Below are 21,000 nucleotides of genomic sequence, written 5' to 3'. Positions count from 1 at the left end.
ATGTGAAATGAAGAAAATAAAACTAAGATATAAAATATATGTCCACTCAATAGAAGCAGAAAGGAACAAGAACACTCATTTACTGACTAACATGGCTTCTGAAAGGTAGGTGTAAGTAATTATTCTTTCAGAATTATAATGTCTTCCTGTAAATAACTAATCAGAGAAGAAAATATTTCCATATTATTTGTACATAAAAATAATAAATGAGGTCTCTCAGAAGACGTTATTTCAAAGAGAAGCTGTGGTTCAAAGTAAAAGGAAAATATTCACTGTATGAGCAGATTATACAATACATCTTCAGTTAATACAAAGCAATGGACAAATTAATAATAAAAAACCTATACTTCTTGTAGTATGTAATATCTCTAGCCATGTCTTTAGGTAAATGGGGGGGAAGAGGGTAATAGGTAATAGCTTGATTAAAAGTCTCCACTGCTGGCAGTCAGTGGACAAGAGAATAGAATGAAATAAATTTAGCCACATGAGTGACACAAATGGGTGCTCTGTGCCTGTTTCCTGAGCCTCTCTTCCTTCCTGCAGACGCCCTTTGATATTTGGTAATCACTAGTACCCAGTCAGGTTTTCCTTTCTCCATGCCTGCTGAGCTATCAACTTTTTTGAGGAAATGGGAAACAACTTTCCCAATATTTACAAACTGGCCTCATAACTGTAATTTTTCTCTCACCAATGTACTGTGATGTTTTTAATGTGTCAAAAATATAATTGGTACCTTGTGCAGATGAAATTAGTACCTTGTGTAATTTCAAAGACTCCAGAGTACTTGATGACAATGCTGAATACTTAACTAACCTTGTCTAATCTCTAAGCAGATACCTTGTAACATTCCTTTCACAAATTACCTACATAATTTATGGTAATTATCTCATTTTCTTCGGGCCACCTTACATCTATGTAGAAGTTTAAACATCAGTTTAAGTCACAGTCTCAAAAGATGAGGAACAACATTTTTCAAAAAGCAGAACTTCTCTGGGGTGTTCAATAAGTATGGTGAGACACAGAGCCACATAGAAACACCAGCTCAATTCATGCCTGCTGGATGCATGAGAGGAGGAATTAACCCATTTCACTTGAGAGGACACCTCCTTGCCATTTAGAACTGGTTAGCTGTTCCTTGCACTGTGGAATGAAGTTAGAGAGAATTTGGATATGGCTGAGCAGCTAACTCCTGAGAGAAACAAGAGAGGTGTGTGCACTTTAACTGATCTGTAGCACCACTGGTGTGAGGCTAGTCATAAATACATCATTTGCTCTATAAAATCTTCCAAGCAGTCATTTGAAAGAAATTTGGGTTCTGGTACAATTCATGAAGCTCTGCCGTTGATTTAAGGAGGACAGGACATCATCTTTTCTCTTTAATGTGTTATGACATATGAAAAATGTATTGCATAAATTAAAAAAAAAAGTATATTCTTTTTGTTACAGATAAGATCCTGTCTTTCTACAAGCTCCATGCCTGGGCTGGTCTCTTCATTCACACTTAGGGCTTCATGTTATGGCTAAGGATAGAGCAGGGAATGAGTTGGGATGACTCTGGAGACAGAATTACAAGTACAGATATTCCAATCTAGGAGGATCACTCAGTCCAGAGGATCTTCCTTTCCTGCTTTAATTCACTTTCCTCTTTATAGAAATAGTTTCATGCTATGTAAACTGAAATCAGTAAATGAGAAATCAGCTGGTTTTCACAAACCACAACATCCAATTTCCTGTCCCGTGAAATCTTGCAATATTTGCCGTAATTACATGATGCTGTCCAAGAAATCAAGGTTTTAATGAAATTTCTTTGTAAGACAAAGATGGCTCATTTTTAATCGGATACTTGATTTATGGCCATAGTGCTTGAAAAAAGAACTTAGCTGGTATTTTTACTAAGTAGAATTTTTGAGAAGAAAATCAAATTAAAACAAACCTGGCGAATTTCCTTCATTATTTTGCTGTGTGTAACATTTTACAGAAGGCAAGATGACTTTGCTATCACATGGGAATTTATTTAAATATGCATTAATGTTCAAAAATGCATTCCCTTAAGTAAAATAAGGATGTTTTCAACATTAAAACCAGTTTGTATCTCACCTTGAAGTGAAGACTCTCCTTTATGATGATTTTCCGAAGTCTGATAATGGAATCAGATTCTTCTGTGGCATTGACAAAGTGGTAATCCTGGATTGCTGGGAAGCCTCGCTTGTTCAACAGCTCTCTGGTAATTTTACTCATGCAGGCCTTACGTTGCATTTCATCAGAAACATCCAGATGAGTGCCAACAAGAATCACAGGGGATGTTGACGCTCGAGCCTGTTAGTGAGATCCATACTGCTGATAACTCAATAGCAAATGTTGATTTTAGAGTTTTATATTCACAAAAAATGGGAGCAATTTAGTCAAACATTCAGAGAGCTATTTCAAAAGAGAAATATTTAAAAAATCAGCTTTTTCTAAAAGGAAGGAGTGTACATCTATTAACACTATTGGCAGTAAAATAGAGGGACATTATTTGTTAAGAACATCCAACAAAATGGAATAGCCAAAAGAAATGGTACTTTGCTAGCTGTCTTTGGAACAGGGCAGCAGGGAAACATCAGCAGGTACTGCACAGCAAAGAGAACACATCAGAAGTGATTTTCATCAACATAAACTGATTGCAACACTGTGTCCTGTATCACTGCCCAAGTTCATTAACAGGAACAGTAAACAAACTCTTTATGTGAGTGTATTGCCCAGTCATGGCTAAGCATCCTATAAAAGTAAAGACAAGTAATGCTCACTCACCATGGAATGGCTCCATAAATGGAGACAAACACTTAGAAAAAATGACAAATACACAGGCAGATTGTCAGGTCAATTCCCTACCATAGTTCTGGAATAATTCCTATTAATAATAGGATACTAAGCATACACTTCATAGTATAATTTCAAGCCTGTATCTAGTCAGTTTTAAATTAGCCTAATTCTGATTTCCCCAAAATTTATACTGGTGTTAATGAAAAATGCAAGTTTAACTCATTATTTCTTTGATGCTATTCCTTTCTTATTTTTATCAGTAAATTCAAAATATTGCCAGAATATACAAACTATTCTTTTCCACATCACTTTGTACAATTTTAAGTCCAAAATGGTGCTGATCATGTCTCTCCATGTCTAAAATTACTGTAATATCCAATACATGATGTATTTAATCTCTTGTTTAATATTACTGTTCTTACTTTTTGAAGAATTTTTTTCCTTCTTCCCCTATATAAATATTTATGGTTAATTTGCTGTTCACCTACAGCTCCCTGGAAAGGAGAATTCCATTCTGTAAGTCTTACCTTGATGTTAAAAAGCCATGGCTTCATAGCATCCACCTCTGCTTGTCCTTTGCTGAGATCATAGACAGCAAGATATAAAGCCCTCTGGGTCATGAAATGAGGATGGGTACTGTAGAACTCTTCTTGTCCTAATGATCAAAAAATTTCCATTGTTTAGTACTTCCTTGACTGAACATCTTCAGTCACAAAAAGGCAGAGGCACACGTCCCCAGACCACAAGTTCACAAATGAAATTAATGTTCACAGAAATTAATATAAATTGACAGGAAACCATAAAAACTACGAATTTCAGGAAGGCACTCTGTGGTAGCTCATTGACTGAAGTTAATGTTAAAACACATACACTGGTTTTACATCAAGTGTAAGATTTAACTGGATAAACATGGTTGCTGCATAGACAACTTAAAAGGTAGTGATTCTTTTAAAACTTCAGTACTGAATTTCTCCTTCACTCTTTCCCTTTGCTTTCTTCCTTTCCTTTCTCCTATACTTTCAGCAACTTCACATAATAAATTCACATAATTAAGCACTTAAAATTACAACTAAAGCTGGATATCCAGCTTGAATGGCACTGGTCTGTGCTCATGCATTGTGAATAGACTGTATTTAAATGATGACAGACCTCTGTTTAAAAATAACTTTTCTACAGCCTCAATTAGCCCTGGATTTTAGAAGTGCTTCTGTACTCTCTCAAACTTAGAAAGTTTTCCAGAAACACAAGGTTCAAACACTCACCCTAAGTGCTTTGCTGTCTGTGACCTTACAAACCTGTGACATTGTAGAGCCTAGAGAGACCTGGACTACAAAACGGAGAAACAGAGTTTAATGAAAGATTCTTCTGGTGATTACAAGCAGTTTCTTACTATTCTGAAATGATTATTCTAAGTATTATAGTTGAAATGAGTGGTCAAACCACATTTGGTGATAAGAAATTCCTGAGGCTTTGAGGGATTTGCTGCTAATTTACAGAACCCACTAATTTATAAGCGGTCATTTGACTTTGGGCATACATTTGTGATTCTACTGCCCCCAGTTTGAATTACCACAGGCTGACTCTAAGAATAAGTAATGCATTAAAATATTAGAAAAGACAATAGTAAATGAAAATAAACTCAGGAAATACCTCCAAAGTCCCACACATTTAATATAAGCTCCTTCTTCATTTTGCCTTTCCCTTGAATGATCCAGTCTTTTACATCAATGCCTACTGTAGCTTTTGGAGAGCCCAATTCTGTTCGTTTGCTTTTCATGAGCTGTTGCAGCAGGGTAGTTTTCCCACTGCCAGTGTTTCCAACAATCATGAGCTTCATTCTGTTATAAGGCACAGCCTTCTTCAGTCGCTGCTGAAGAAACCTGGTAGAAAAAAGATTGCAAAACTCAGAGAAGTGTATAACAAAGGAAAAGTTGAACAGAACTCAAGAACAAAGAAAAATCTAGAACCATATAATTTTCTTTAAATTTTTTGTATCTTTTTGATATTACTGTTCTTTTAAGTGTCTACTCTAATTTCTGGTTTGAAAGCTATAGTTTAATTCAGAATATATCTGTTTTTTGCTTTGTAATTATCCCAAAATTGAGCTCTGTGCAGTGCACAGAGGAACTGGGGAACACAATAAACATATTACAAATAATTGGTAAGCACCAATTTATTGCACAGTTTGTGGAAGCATTAAATTCAAGAAGTAATACCAGTATGGTCTAAACCACTCTATTTTATCTCTGTGTTGTTATCATAACCTCCCACACAACAGCATGCTGGATTTCACATGACAAACCAGCATGTCTTTTCAAAACATCAAGTTATTTCCTCAATGCTTACTGCAAATCCCAAGACAGCAAACCAGGAATATCAAGAACAATAGGGCAACAAACCTGATAATGTCTCTGGCTTTGCATCCCACATGCTTGAAGTCTAAATTAAGATGGAGTCCTTCCAAAGGAAGATCCCAGACTTTGGACAGTCTTCCCATTTCATCGGGAAAGAATCTCAAATCAGGATTATGACTTACATCCAGAGAAGTCAAATTCTCCAGGAAGCCAATCTGAGGAGGAATCTAAATGAAATAACATTTAATGGGCAATTAAATGTTAAAAAATTGAGGAACATGAACACATTAATTATTTAACAGAACTAGGTATTACTTTTACTGCTGTAGTTCATTTTTTGTAATACACAGGCCTAATAACCCACAGTTAGAGAGAAAAGACCTTATAAGTAAATCAGTATACAAACTGATTATATGACACATTCCAGGCAGAAAAGCTGAATAGCACATAGCAATTTTCCTTCACGGAGGAAGGAAATATTTGCACTTACATACATTTCGCCAACACAATGCAATTGTATGAGAGGTGACACCAAAATCAAATGAACATTGAAAAATTTCATTCAACTGAAAAGCAAATAAATTTTCTTTAGGTAGAATCTTACGCTTTACCTCCTTTAACTTGTTGTGGGAGAGGTGTAGCTTTTCTAGCCTAGACCATGCACATGCCTTTTCACTCAAGTCCAAGACATCTATTTGATTATGATTAAATAACAGCTCCCTTAAATTTAGTGATTTCCAGTGCATCGGTCCAGGCAGGCTTGTGATCTTGTTTTGGCTTAAATCTACTGATCTCAAACTAAAAACATGAAAATAAAAAAGAGAGAAGTTAGCAAATGAAAAAATAAAACCCAGATTAGCTGAAACCAAAGCTGTATTAATTTTTAAAAAACAAGTGGATTAGCTATCAGAAGAGATGGTTTTCTGACTGAAATCCCAACACAAGTAGGTATGTTTGCAAATACATGTGTGTGCAGAAATTACATAGTTCACCTAGACCTATTGGACAAACATGCTGTTTATGAAGCACACAAAAATGCATGCAATACCTTCTTCATTTTTCTGAGCTGGGAGATGCAGAATCTGAAAACTGCATTTTTTTCAACACATCTATTAAATCTGCAGCTGTGAATGTTAGCATGCTGAAATTGTGCAATATCATGGTAATTTCATTAATAAAAATTCCCAAATCTATGGATCTGCTCTCTCTATGGTGCCATCAGCACTCACATCTCCCCACACCTATTGGATCACCCCTTCCAAGCACTCCCTCCACAATCTAATTCTACTGATCTGTTAAGGTCAGCAACTTTTATAAAAAAAGCGAAGTCCAATTTTCACATAAGAATTGCTTTGAACGTATAGCAAAATAAATGTCACATGCTTCTCTACCACAACTCCTTCTAGAGGAAGTGTTTTTCTTTGAGAAAAGTATCTCATGTTATTTAGGAAGTGAAAAACTAATTTCAGTAGTCTTGTGCAAAAGTCTGCAGAACTCAAAAAACTGTATTTTTATTGTTGGTTCCAAGTAAATATGAGATTGATTCTAGTATTCTCAGTAAGAATTGTCAGCTTCAGCTGTCATGGAATATATTTTTAACAACAGTGATTTGAATCTGAGGAGCAGAACTTTTCAGAATCATGAAGAAAATGTGACTAATTTGTCTTCAGTTTAAAAGCAACCAAGTTCTGGATTTAACCAGTGAGGATTCCCTGAAAATCAGTAAACCATTCAGAATTTTCTGCATAACAACAATTTTGTCATCAGATTTTCTTTATCAAGAATTTGACATTAACATCAATGAATAAAAGAGTAACTTACTGTGGTAGAAGAAGAATTGCTTCTGGAACATTAATAAAACAATTCTGGGATAATTTTAAACTTGTTATGCCAGATGACAAGTCAGGTATCTTTTCTAGAGCAGAAAAAGGGGTTAATCCTATGATTTTAAGAATGGCTTAAATTATTTTAAAGACGGGAGTTTAGACAGACTAAAAGGTCAGTCTATCATTCTCATACAAAGGTATCACCTACCAAAGGCAGAGTTCAAATCATTTTTCTTAAATCTTATTAAAAACTAAAGTCCCAAAATTAATTAATATATCATCTTTTAACAAATTATACATTGTTATCCTTCATCTCCTGGTGGCAATAAACACCAAAATAATCTTACTTACATTTTACTGTACTGCAAGAATACATGTGACCCAGGATTTGTTGGGTCTTATTTACTTATTATTCTTATAAAAATGAGTCTAATCGTTCAGCTGTGTTAAATGCAATTCTAAGAGTTACCTTCTGAAATAATGTGACAGTAATTTCTAAATGGAAGATTTTATGTCTTGAAGGAATAAATTCTAACAGTAATTTATGAACTCTCATAGTATAATTGAAAATCCAATTTGTATAATTTTTATTTTGCATAAATAAAGAGATTTTGACACCTTTACAAAAAATATGCTAAGCCACTGACCCACACTCTGGATGGAATCAAGTCAAGCTTGAGTTAAGCAAACTTTAGTTCCTTAACACTGGGTTCTACTGAAGGGGATCTGTCCTGAGCTACCTGAGCTGTGTGCACAAGGTTTGAAGATAATACACAGGAGCTATGGAAGATCTGCTTTTTCTGGACCAGAAGCTGAAAGCCCAGGGGGATGATTCAGGGCATCTCAAATGACACTTGCATGCAGGCAACTGAACCAAAGATTCTCTCCTGTTCTGAAGATAATGCTGGATATAGTGTGGTAAATATTTAATCATAGCATCATTCAGGTTGGAAAAGACCTCTAAGACTATTGTGCCCAACCATTAACCCTACACTGCCAAGTCCACCACTAAAGACCAAAAGGCCACATTCACATGTCTTTTAAATACCTTCAGAGATTTTAAATACCTCAACCACTTCTCTGTGCAGCCTATTCCAGTGCTTCTTTCAGTGAATAAATTTTCCCTAATACCCAGTCTAACCTCCCCAGGCACAACTTGAGGCCATTTTCTCTTGTCCTATTTCCTGTTCCTTGGGAGAAGAGACCAACCCTATCTGGCTGCAGCCTCCTTTCAGGCAGTTGTAGAGAGTGTTAAGGTTCCCCCTCAGTGCTCCCCATCAGACTTGTGCTCTAGACCTTTCACCAGCTCCTCTGTCCTTCTTTGGATTCACTCCAGCACCTCAACATCTTTCTTGAAGTGAGAGGCCCAAAACTGAACAGAGGATTGAGGTGTGGCCTCACCAGTGTTGAGTACAGGGGAACAATCCCTGCCCTGCTCCTGCTGGCCACACTGCTGCTGGTACAGCCCAGGATGCATCTATGTATTACAGTACAGTATTAAACCTGCATTAGTACTAGATTTGCAAGCTAAATCTCAATGATTTTCTCCTCTTTGAACCTTCCTCAGCAGTGTGCACAATCTCAAGTACACTCAGTCATTTTTACAGCATCCACTCCAAATGCAAGAACAAGAGGAGTTGGGTGAGTCAGATCAAATGACTGGAAGCATACTTTATGCTTCAGTGGTCAAAAGCTGATACTTAGGAAACGGTATAAACAAGGACTAGTACACGTGGTATTACTCTTTTCTCTTCTCCTAAGACCCCAAATGTTGGTGGCAGAGGAATTTTGTGACTTGAAATAGTTTCTAGAAGGTGAATTCTAGAAGGTTTTCACAGATACTTACCAAGAACATTCATTCTGGCATTGAACTGCTCCAGTTTTGCACAGCCCATGAAGACATTGTCAGCAAGGGATGAAATACTGTTCTTACTAATGTTTAAAATTTTCAGGTCTTTCAAGCATAGGGGCGAACATAAGCATGAAATCTTGTTTCTGTGATAACAACAAGAAACAAGACAATCCATGCTTAATTTTAGAAACTATTAGGTAAAAGGTGAAAGTATTGTTGATCAGACAAAGTCATCCTTACACCAGTAAAGCAAAAATAAAACTTTATCTACATAAAGACTGACCAGTCAGTAAAATCATTGTTATATGTGGCAATATGGAATAACATGACTGATATCAAAATAATTTTAATTAATTTGGAGACCAAGTGTCAAAATGTATTGCAAGGTTTAATTTTCTGATTACATACTGGAGCTAAATCCCATGCAAAGAGGACTGCTGCATTTGTGAGAGGTTCTGTGTACTAAAAGTATGTGTTTGCAATATTACAGAATTACTAACAACCTACAAAATTTTTTTAAAATAATTCCTGTATGGAATGCAATTCAGAATGAGTATATAACTTTACACAACATATTCTGGGGAGAAGAACACTAGTAAGAAAAGGAGAAAGATACCAAAACCACAGAGATAAAAGATCCATCCACTGTTATGCCAGGGTAGTATTACAAACAAAGTTCACCATTTGATTTAGCATGAACTGTAGGAAATGAATGAGACAGTCTCTGCAGTTTACAGAGCTATCACAAATCACATTCTTAAGAATTCCACATGGTATGAATTACCTCGCTAAGAAATAAGATAATAAGTGCTGGAAACAAAAAGCTAAATGTTTTAACCTGTTTCTGTGGTTTAAAACATATCCATACCAATACCTAAAATTCCATTACTACTACTACTACTTCCAGAAAAGCTTTTATGCATATGAAATACAGTGGAGACTGTATTGTGTATACAGAAAACCTAGTTGAGTATGTCAGACTACACAGCCCTGTGGATTAATAGTATGGAGCAGAAAGAAACTGAACTACAACTTCTTTAGTATGTTAATGGAACAGCAATGCTATTAGATTCTAACAAGGTCCAAAGTAATTCCCATATCTTGTACTTTGCAATCCAACTACAAAAACTGTAGCAATTTATTTGGAAGACAATGTCAGTGTTTCTCTGGTGATTAAACAGTCCTTTACATGCTACAAAGAGTCATCATTCTGCATGACAAATCTATTATTACCTGTTATGTTTGTCATGCTACAGTCTCCATTTACTCATGCTACTCACCCTTCCAGCGAGAGCTGCTCCAGATTTTCAGCAACACTTGTAAGAAATTCAGGAGTGCACACCAGCTGATTGTATGAAAGGTTGAGTTGCTTTAGAGTTGGACATCTGAGGCTGGGATCCAAAGCAAAGGAAGGCCCAATGTCATTTCGCGAGATGTCGAGGTTTGCGATACAATTCATCTTCAGTAAGTAGGGCGGGAAAGCCGTAAATCGGTTACTGTGCAAATCCAGGTAGGTCAGGCATTTCAAGTTCTGAAAGAAAAGGATAATTTGCTTGTAAAAAGTTAAAAGAAAAGATGAATTTATATGTTTGCAATTGAGTTGTACTTTTATACAAATTATTAATTTTTTTATATTTATCTCACATGGAAAAGCAGCAGAAAATAGCAATCATACCAGTGTAACCTATAGTATTTCTACAAAAAAATAAAGTACAGGGCATTATTCAAAAACAATGAGCTCCACTTAATAAAATTTAAGATATTGCCTGCAGTTCTCTGTTCCATTGCCACTATTATGCTACTTAATATCACACATCTTAAAGCAGTTCTCTGCAGTAAATTACTCAAAACAATCCCATGAAAACCCTTTTGTTTCTAATGAACATGAATCCACTAAATGAAAGTTGAGTAACTGTATGAGGCATGCCAAAATATACACCCGTATTCTTGAGTAATATTGCTATGGATACATTATATATGGATCACATTATTAGAGATCAACACTTTATCTTAACTAATTTCAACTTGTGTTAAAAAAAAATTACGCAGAATTACTTCACACAGTTGTTCTGGAATGTTTGCAAGAGCATTTTGGTGGAGCTCCAGTTTCTCAAGGTGTTCCAGATGACTACTTAAGCAGCTATTCTGGCTGATGGCATCAATGTTCTCCAGCTCATTTGATGAAAGATCTAGTGATTTAATATATTCTTTCTCTGAGATCAATGAAGAAAGACTGTCTGATGATCTTATATGTGATGACAATTTTGAGACGCCTTCTATTAAAACAAAAATGTGAAAATACCATGATTTAATTTATCACTGTCACTTAGGTAAAATTACAACCATTTAGCTAGAGATCTAAAGATACAGAAGAGAGTGATTGTTTGGATATTGGTTAAGATCCAAATCCATGAAGAATTCTATTAAGACACAGAAATTTATAAGACAGTAGGGAAGGGGAAGAGGTGAATGTTTATGCACTGCACAAGAGAAGGAGCTTTTGAAAGCTAAAAAGGGCACTCATGAAACTTCATTGCCTACATAAATTATTTGTGGAGTCCAAGAAATAAAAAACTTTATATATGCATTATTTGTACTTTACTGTAGTATTTCCAAAATGTATCTTCCTCTTAGAAAAATACATAATGTGTCTCAAATCTTTGCATACCATGCTTGTGAAAGCATTAAGGCTGCAAAATCTGTTATATTAAACCTTAAACTGTACAGTTTACTTACTGGGGGATTCATCTGAGAGCAAGAATTTTCGTCTTTGTTTCATTAACGGTTCATAATCTGAGCCAGGTCCCTGCAAAATCCAAGAGAAAAAGCATTTAGGAATATATGCATGTTCTGAAATCATCCAAATTCAGTAAAACTCTTATTGTGATTTCTTTTTATCAGAGTTTATAGGGAGAACACCAAAAAACTATACACTTGAACCCAAAATAACAATAGGTCACATCTTTATAAAACGTATTGACCCATGAAATATGAAAGAATGGTAGATTTAAAGTGCATGGAAGTAGTGCATTTCTGGCAAGCCAGAATGACTTTCACTAGGGTGCAGTAATAGAATGAAGCAGAGTATTACAAAACATAACTTTCTCTAGGAAAGCCAATCTCTCCAGTTTCCCTTTACAGTCAATGGAAAGAGAGAAGCTCCTTCCAAAGGAACTTGACTTCTATTCCACCAAGTTGTCCTCTTATGTCTTCTTAGGGAATCAGTCTCTCTCCACTGATCATTACTGAAGATCAGCTTCACTAAGGGGAAATTGAGTCTTTGCGACTGAGCCCATGATTCCTGTATTTCCATTTGAACACCAGACTGGAAATTTGAACACTTCAAAAGGGTGTCTAATCTTTAGTGATCAGAAATTTTTTCTGATATAAACTCATCCACACAGTGCACCACAGCAGAAGGAAACACTGAATGGCAACAGTGGTTACATGACCTTTCCTATCACTTGATTATTAACAATTTTGGAGTAGGCTATGTAGATGGACTTAAAAACCTGGAATGAGCATGGATCTGACTTACCACAGAGTAGGAATGTCGCAGCAAAGTAGGAGAACCTCTCTGACATGCCATTTCCCTACAATATAAATCAGCAACTGCAATGGAATTGGACTTCTTTTTTGTAAAAAGCGAACCTTCACTTCCTTGAACATAGAAACAGAAATAGGTAAGAAAATGTACTTAAAGATGAGGCTCAGAATTCAACTGTACTATAGATGCTGACATACAAAGAGAAGAGATGCATTTCAAAAGCATCAATACTGGCAAGATCTCGCTGGTCAATTCTATGTGCAATAGGCCAAGAATGTTGTCAGTGTGTTTTAGAGTAGAGGGGCCATACTCACTTGACATTCTTCAAGTAGGACCTGCAGGTGATTGCAGGACCTGCACTGATGATTTATGATACAAAATTTCCATTGGGTTGGGATTATTATGTATGTTTCATAGCACACGTTTCTGCTACTTCAGTGTAAATAACTTTTTAAAATAGAAAAGAGTTGTATTTCAATAGATAAATTTGCACTCCCACATTTATTGAGAATGAAACATCAAATGTCACTCTGGATTTGGTGATTTAGGGTCTCCTAAATTTGGTGTCATTATCTGGAGACATTTGATGTCCCTCTTCTCAAAGCTACTTTTAAAACTCCCAAAATCACTCCTGCATTTTTTTAGGATAACAACTTTTCTACATGGGGCAACAAATAGACCTTCAGAAATTAAAAGTGGTCCTGAATGATATAAGGAAAACAACAAAGCAGAATAAAAAAGTTCCTTAGCATTCTTTGATTCCAAAATTCAAATTCTTCATCTGTGTTGATTTTAAGTAACCAGCTGTACTAAAACAAGTAAAACATTTGAACAACATTAATAATTGAGGCTATTTTCATTATTAAGTTGCTGGTATTATAGACACAAATGCTGTCTTTCTATAAGTTAAAGGCATTCAAATGTCCCGGTTACAAAAATGGTGCTGGGCTGAACATAAACCTATCATTTACATTTTCTGACCAATTAGTTATCTTTGGGATAAGGCTTGTTTCACCTGCTTTATTTGTTAATAACATAGTCCTCTATACTGGATCTGGTTGTATGAACTTTATTGACAGACTACCCAGGGAACAGAGGAGTTTCTAGATCACAATACACCTGACTTCATGATGAGACAAACTGGGCTCTTGAAGCTCTTACTTTTTGTCATAGACTATGAAGGCAGCTCAGAAACAGACAGAAAAAGTCAAAATCGAAATTCAGTTGCAAGAATCTTACTCTTTCTCACTAAAAAACACTGAAAGCATGACAAACTAATTCTTAATGTATAACTGGGTAAAATTCTTCAAGGTCTTAGTTTTGTAGATGAAGCACATACTCACCACGAACTATTTTCCAATGTTACCTCAAACAAAATTTTAGAGAGAAGTTTTTTTCTTCATGGGAGGTGCTAAATCTCCAATACAAATAAACAACTTTATTTGATTTATGGCTGTAGTCTAGCCCTAGTACGTTAGATTGGGATTATTGAAAGCAAAAAAGAAAAGAAAAACAGATACCTTCACTATCAATATCATCACTCAAAGGAAAAATACTGTCCACTAATGGGTCAGGTATGAAATTCCAGTCATAGTTTCTGTCCACTCCATCTTCAGACAAGTTTGGATCAGAGCAGGCTCTTGATCTATCCTCTGAAATGTTCTTCATCTGGAATTTGAGCACCATCCTTGCCAGTGCAGAACCTGCATCTATATGTACAAGAAATGGAAAAGATAAAATAATCTCCAAGAATTCTAAGTAGGTTCAAAAAAATAACAGAAATAACTTTATTTCTTTTCAAGTTTTGCCAAATTTCTATAGCAAGCTGAATGCTACGAAAAGATTCTCAACTGAAAGTCTTAATCTAAAACACATTCATAGCATCATCAAAAGATATTGACACATTTTGTACAATGATTTCTATATATACTCACTCTGTTTTCTTGTTTGAGTAAGTTTATCTGGGAACAAAGGAATGAGCCAGGAAGGCTCTAATCTGCCAAAACCAAATCCTCCAAGACAAATACTGCTGTTGGTGACATCAAGGCTAAGCTTCTTTAAGAGCAAGCTGATGATTTGGCTATCTCCTCTCTTTATACTGATGGTCAAAGCACTCCGGACATCCTGCTCTCGAGCACCGCTGGCTAATAACAATTCCACCAATTTAGGATTACTTCCTTTCTCACAAACCTAACAGAGAAAAGCAATTAAAACAAACAAAACAAACCAAGAATATGAAGCATTCAAGTAACAGCTCAGACTGCATTAAGACAATTGTCTCAAATTCAGAGTGACTTCATTTTTAGGACTGTGTCTCTTTCTCAATTAAGCAATTCCTTACTCCTTGGAGCATATGCCTCCTAAGGTGCCTGAGTACCAATTCCCACTTTCATGAGTGCTTTGCCCAAATGTATCAAAGGCTTTAGATCTGCAATTGCAATTTTTGTCATGAGTGCACACAATTTTAAGGCAGAAATGAATGGTAATTTATCTAGTTTGGTTATTGATGTGGCCTATTGCAACTCCATTTATTTATCTGTTTAGTGGAAAATAGACACTTAGGGGTTATCATCTGGGTATTTAATGAACAGGCAAGAGTAGTCAGTCTCATCAAGCCATGCCTAATGATAGTGAGCTCAGCTCTGCTGGCTTTAACTACCTGAAAGGAGGGTGTAGCCAGGTAGAGATCAGCCACTTCCCCCAGGCAACCAGTGACAGGACAAGAGGACATGGCCTCAAGCTGCTCCAGGGCAGATTCAGGCTGGACATCAGGAAGAATATCTTCACTGGCAGGGTGGTTAAGCATTGAAACCCTAAGTGGTGGAGTCCCCATCCCTCAAAGTGTCCAAGAAACAACTGGATGTGGCATTTAGTCCTCTGGCTTGGTAGACAAGGTGGTTTCAGCCAAAATTTGGACTTCACTATCATGGAGGTATTCTCCAACCTTTATATTTCTATGGTTCAGTCAGCTCCTCCCAATCTCCAAGCCTGCATTGCTACACAGACCAGTGTTGATTGTGAAGATTAAAAACATTTTCTAGAAATACTTTCAGCTACTTCAATAAGTCCACTGTGGTTTCCTACACTGATTTGCCTTCCTCACACTCTATCAATGGATGGCCAGTTCTAAACCCAGCTGTGCTTCATCACCCAGAAAGTTCTACCAGCAGAACTGAACACATCCTAATTTCCTTCAGGCAGTATTGGTGGAGTTCTCTCAGACTATTTAAAACCTTGACACTGAACCAAAATAAGGAAGTGCTTATGCAAATCACTTTAAAAAAAATTAAAGGTGGTCACAGTTAGCAAGCAGCACTGGTGGGCATGTGGGAGCAGCATCTCTGCTCTCTGTGTTCAGCCAAATAAATATTTACATGGCAACAGAAAGGAACCCAAAAGCACATTTTTTTAAGCAACAAAACTGTATATATATTTCCATGTATTACCTGATAGATCAAAGAGTTTGTCTTTGTTTTCTTATTAATATCAGCTCCCAGCAGAAGTAAACATTCAGCCATAATACTATTGTACTCCATACATGCTTTTTCCAGCATTGTATTTTTTAACTCATCATTCTCAGCTATTTTAGCAAAACATCTACAACACAGGCTTTGAAACTGAATGGGAAGACAAACAATAAAAGTTAGGACAAAAAAAGCACTGTTTTTCAGCTGTGGAACTGTCAGAGAAAGAAGATACCTGTTGATCTCGCTGGTCAGTGAAACACATAGACATCTGGTAGAAAATGACTGTGTCAAATGATTCATTTACCAGCAGCTTTGCAAAACAAGGTGACAAACCAAGAATTGCCAAGATTGCATGAAATCCCTAAGAACACAATGAGAACATTGAAAGAAGTACAGTGTTAAAAAGTGTCACTTTAAAACAACAAAATCAAATTTCAACCAAAAGATTCGTGCTTTAATTTGTCTTACTTTTAATCATGCAATAATTGACAAATAGGAGAAGTTTGAAAGAGAAGGCAGAAAAAGCAGGTGTCTCTGATTATATAGCTGTAGTTTCATGCTTATTTAGCTGACCTACTTAAACAGATATTAACTGACACTTTGAAAAGTCAAATATACAACATTATATCTGACAACATCCTGCCAGCAGTGACAAATGTACTTGTGATTTCCTGAAAATGTAAAGAGGAAACAATCTCCTTCTAAGGGGAATGAAGATACATCCCCTGTTCCAGTGTGTTGCTCTGTAATCCCTGACTTTGAAAAGAACTATTAAACTAAATGAAAAAATTAACAGGTGTATCTAATAACTAAGAAGAAATACAAAATTATCCTGTGATTCTGCAAGTAAAGTTCACCTAGAAGGATGAACTGGGTAAATTATGGACTCTTTGTCCAAATTCAATTGAAACTAAATCACTTAAAGTAACTTCCTTATTCCTTATAAAGCATATTGTTTTTATTTCTCTCTATATTGGTTGCTAAGCTAAATGTGGAAAGGCTGGGCAAAAAATAGCAGCAAAGAAGGGAGGCTGTATTTGCAATATTTTCATATTCATCTGAAAGAGAAATATAGAAAACTCTCACAGAAAGCTGATGTCACAAGCAAACTCTATCCCAGTAGAAAAATGAAACTGGTAACAAACAGGGAAAACTTCTGAAGCAGAGGAAACAGAACTTTACACAAGGATTAAATGTGTGTTTACAGACAAAGAACTCTCCTTGCATATACAGATGTGGGTCCAAAGTCTGATAGTATTCCAGTAATATCTTTTCTTAAATACAGCACTCCTACACTACGTTTATCCCTGGTGGCAAGGCTGGGAACTAAGTTATCTTCTATGATTTCTCAAAGGGCAATCAGTACTCATGATGGTTACTTCAGGAAATGGTTACAGATTAACAGAATGATGGATCATGACTGAGAAATTTGTTCTAGTTTGCAGATCTCAGAAGTTTTAGATAAAGACTTAACCTATGCTTACACATTCTGGATTGAATATATGCCTCCAAGAAAACCATCTCTACAACAAATGTCTCTGTTTAATTACAAAGGTTTATACTAATCTAGTAATTTCAAGAAAATCAAAATCAAGTAAGTAAAATAAGGAATTATACTTAAATATAACTATATTAAATTAATTTTCTATGGTTTTGAGTTTTGTTTTCATCTTCATAGACAGAAATGACACATACATGCATCTGGATTTCAGTGACTTCTTTAAATCGTCGCAGAGTAGAAACCAGAACTGCTGACAGGACGTGCATGGTTGCAATACACAAACTCCTCCGGGTAATCAAAGAGCGTAGAAGGCTCAAACCCAAACACTGTATGTCTAGAGGAAAAATAAATATTATTCAGACACTGATAATTCAGACAATCTGAGTGGGATAAACCCATGACTGAAGTAGTCTTTCAGTAACATTCCAGAAAGTTATTTGCACGAGCTATTATAGGGCCAGGCATAACTACAGTGTGGGTGAATCTGAGGACTGTGCAACACTGCAGCCTTCTGTTGCCATGCAACCTACATCACATCCAGCACTAAAGAGAGCAATAGATCTGGTACAAACCTCCTACCATGCCATTCTCATTCTGCTGACAAAACACCTTCCCTACCTTGTTCATCTGGATACATCTGTAGGGTGTGAAGCACAGTGTCAGTGGCTCCTTGCTGGGTTAAAATTTCCAGCGCACCAGTGCACTCAGCTACAGAACCAAGCAGTTTTAATCCACACTTCTGAATGCTAGGATTTCCAATAAACTAATGGAGAAAGGAAGATAAAATCAGATCAAGATTGTCCTGCTCACAATGGCAACAGAGGAGTTGCTTGTTCTTAAAGCTGCTCTGTAATAGCAAGTGAATGTTGTTCTTAAGTGAAGTTACAGCTGATGTGACAATAAATAACAACAATCACAATTCCAAAAAGATTTTCTTATCAAACATCAGTTTCAGCTGCTCATAACTTGCCTAGATTTTAATCTTTGATTCTGAAAATATTTCCTAGCTACTTTTCTGATGAAAAATTGGATTTTTCACCCTCAAATTCTCATTGATAAGTTTACACTATTTTTCTAGGTCAAGCAGAGGGAGAAAATGTACTTTGTTTGTGGTTAAAAAGGAAAAAAATATGGGGTTTTTTTGTTTGTTTGGTTTTTGGGTTTTTTGATAACTGAAACAAGTGATAAACATGCTGGCAACTGAAAAATATTAAAAGAGAAAATATGAAGCAACATACCTATTACCACCCCCCACCTTTAGATGGAAGAAACCTAGATGAGGTCTAGATCTGTGTCAGAGAGAGTGTCATAGCCATCATAAATCTGCAAAATTACTTCAATGGAGTCATGTCCATCTCTTCCTCCTTATTCTGTCTCTAGTTTTAATTAAATGTGTCAATTTCTAACCCTTCTGGCTGATATTGTAGCACCCCAAACAACAAACCAGTTGCATTGGAAAATGCAATCAAGGTGATCACAAAATATTGAAGACCTTCTGGAGCAAAAATTTTACCTCCTTTGTTAACTTCTCTATCTGATACCTTCAGGTCAAGGTGTCCTTTAGACACTCTAGAACTATTTCACTGATACATTACTTGCTCTAACTTCTATAGCAAGAGACAAAAATTTCCTTGATTTAATCTGTTTGGCAAGCTTAAAATTACTGAGAGGGACTTCTGAAAAATTAGGAATTGCTACATTTTGATTGTGATCATGTGAACCTTGAAAACCTTGTAGAGATTGGATTCTTCTGAAGGCCATGAAGTTAAACACTTCCAATCACTAGGATTTGAGGTTAATTTGCTGTGGAAAGTTCCCAGAATTTCCTTTGCATAGACTGAGTCTGTTTCAGCCTTTCATTTTTCAGCTTCTCCTTCAAGGCATTGTGATCATTCTATTATACAGAGGCTGGAAAAAGTTGAACAGTGGAAAGAATGCAGACAACTGAGTTGTCCACTCAGTTCTCTGTGTAGCTGAGGTGTAGGCATGAGGACACTTCTCATATACACACTAGCCTGTTTTAAGAAAATAGAAATACCAAATAAACTGTATCCTTGAAAAAAACCTACTTTTTTTTTTTTTTAAATAAATATCCTTTGGAATTACTGTATAAAGAAAAATCTAATACACTCCAGAAAAGAAAGTAAGAAGAAACTCTAAAAGATTCATGAAACTTGGGAGTTAAGATTAATTCTATAAAATCAGTAGGAAAATCAATGCAGAACTAAAACTTACAAATGATTCACTGTTTCAAATGTAAAATAATGACAAAATCCATTGGAATAAAGCTTTAACTATACCCTGTTTAAAGCATTAAGCACCAATGAGTGAATTCCCTCCAACAGACACTGGCTTTTAATGACTTTTCCTGTAAGTGCAAAAGCAGCATCTCCCACATCTCTGGAAGAACCATTCTGGTGTTCATTCTTTGTACCTGCAACAATGGACAACAGCCTTCCTCAGAACAGCAGATTTCTTATTCTCCCCACCATTAACCCAATAATAATACAATCTAACAATTAAATGAACACTGAGGTGACTCAGAGAGCATATTTCAGATCTTATGGTACTTTCAGAACACTGTATTACAGAGACTGGAATCCCTCCAGATTTACATTGTAATATGAGTACATTGTGCTTGAAAGGAAAATTTCACCACATATTTGCTCACTGCTTACTATGAAAATACAAAACCATGCCAAAGAATCTGTTCTAAGGAACATTGCAATCTATTACTTTTTTGAGCTATGGAGTTCCCTGATACCTACTTCAGAATGCCTCTTCCTTCTGGTGAGGAGACACTATAGAGAAGCTATAAACTATTTGTTCTTGCTCACTTGGCAGCACATCATAGGACAAATTTTACACACAGATGACATTAAGTGGAATGTGAGCATATACAAAAAAAACAGAGAAAGGTCTTTCAGATTTACCCTTGTAGCTTTTAGCACTTGCAGTCAAGTGACACTACAGAAAGTACCCAGAGATTCTTTCAAAGTCACTTCAGCATTCATATTTATTGTGTTTATTATTTTTCCCATGAATTACTTTTTTATTTCCTAATTAACTTGCAAGTTCCGACATCCAGTTGGTGCTCTCTGTGTTTGATTACACTTTAGAAGGGCCTTACTTCCAGGATACTGGCAAGTAAAGTGCCTTGTCTCCATGTTAGAACACATATATCAACTCTAAATCTCACTCTTCATTGAAAAAAGAGGAAAGTATTAGGATTAGAACTCAAATAATAGAAGGAAACTGAAAACCTGCAATCAGTCTTCATATTGATCAGGTTATTATTTTCAGAGTTATTAGTTTTGTAAATGTTCAGCTCAAACTGTTGAGAGATACTTGCAAAAAGTTGCTCTGAAAAAAAAAAATCAGTACCCATGTCTGTACTCCTACAATCAATACCAGAGGAAAAAAGCAAGATTTACAGCAGTACATTGAAAAAAACAGTTAAAACTTTTCCAAAATTCTACTAAAGCCATAAAATTAATAAAGAACATTTTTCCACCCTCTGAATTGATGATAAAGAGGGTTTTTTTGGAAAAGAATTTCTAACTAAACTAGTCCTTTTGGTTTCTCCTTTTTGATAGAAAGTAGTGTATAACTGTATATTTTACATCTTTAAATATATAGATCACTGTCCAG

General features: G+C 35.9%; 1 protein-coding gene across 1 annotated transcript in view; it reads right to left on the bottom strand.

Moving 5' to 3' along the window:
- The window catches only part of LRRK2 (leucine rich repeat kinase 2), a 64,141-nt gene that overhangs the window by 20,949 nt on the left and 22,192 nt on the right, over positions 1-21,000 (bottom strand). The window contains exons 14-31 of the mRNA XM_059847329.1: positions 19,650-19,783; positions 17,968-18,112; positions 17,544-17,683; positions 16,081-16,209; positions 15,828-15,998; positions 14,316-14,571; positions 13,902-14,090; positions 12,373-12,494; positions 11,571-11,640; positions 10,890-11,110; positions 10,115-10,365; positions 8,829-8,977; positions 6,978-7,071; positions 5,768-5,954; positions 5,202-5,383; positions 4,453-4,682; positions 3,330-3,457; positions 2,098-2,316 (exon numbers count right to left, since the gene is read on the bottom strand). Of these exons, the coding sequence (XP_059703312.1) occupies positions 2,098-2,316; positions 3,330-3,457; positions 4,453-4,682; positions 5,202-5,383; positions 5,768-5,954; positions 6,978-7,071; positions 8,829-8,977; positions 10,115-10,365; positions 10,890-11,110; positions 11,571-11,640; positions 12,373-12,494; positions 13,902-14,090; positions 14,316-14,571; positions 15,828-15,998; positions 16,081-16,209; positions 17,544-17,683; positions 17,968-18,112; positions 19,650-19,783 (3,017 nt within the window). The remainder of the gene's footprint in view (positions 1-2,097; positions 2,317-3,329; positions 3,458-4,452; positions 4,683-5,201; positions 5,384-5,767; positions 5,955-6,977; positions 7,072-8,828; positions 8,978-10,114; positions 10,366-10,889; positions 11,111-11,570; positions 11,641-12,372; positions 12,495-13,901; positions 14,091-14,315; positions 14,572-15,827; positions 15,999-16,080; positions 16,210-17,543; positions 17,684-17,967; positions 18,113-19,649; positions 19,784-21,000) is intronic.

Source organism: Haemorhous mexicanus, chromosome 5 (assembly GCF_027477595.1).
Source record: "Haemorhous mexicanus isolate bHaeMex1 chromosome 5, bHaeMex1.pri, whole genome shotgun sequence".
Classification (NCBI taxonomy): Eukaryota; Metazoa; Chordata; class Aves; order Passeriformes; family Fringillidae; genus Haemorhous; species Haemorhous mexicanus.
This window is presented reverse-complemented; position numbering and strand designations above follow the sequence as displayed.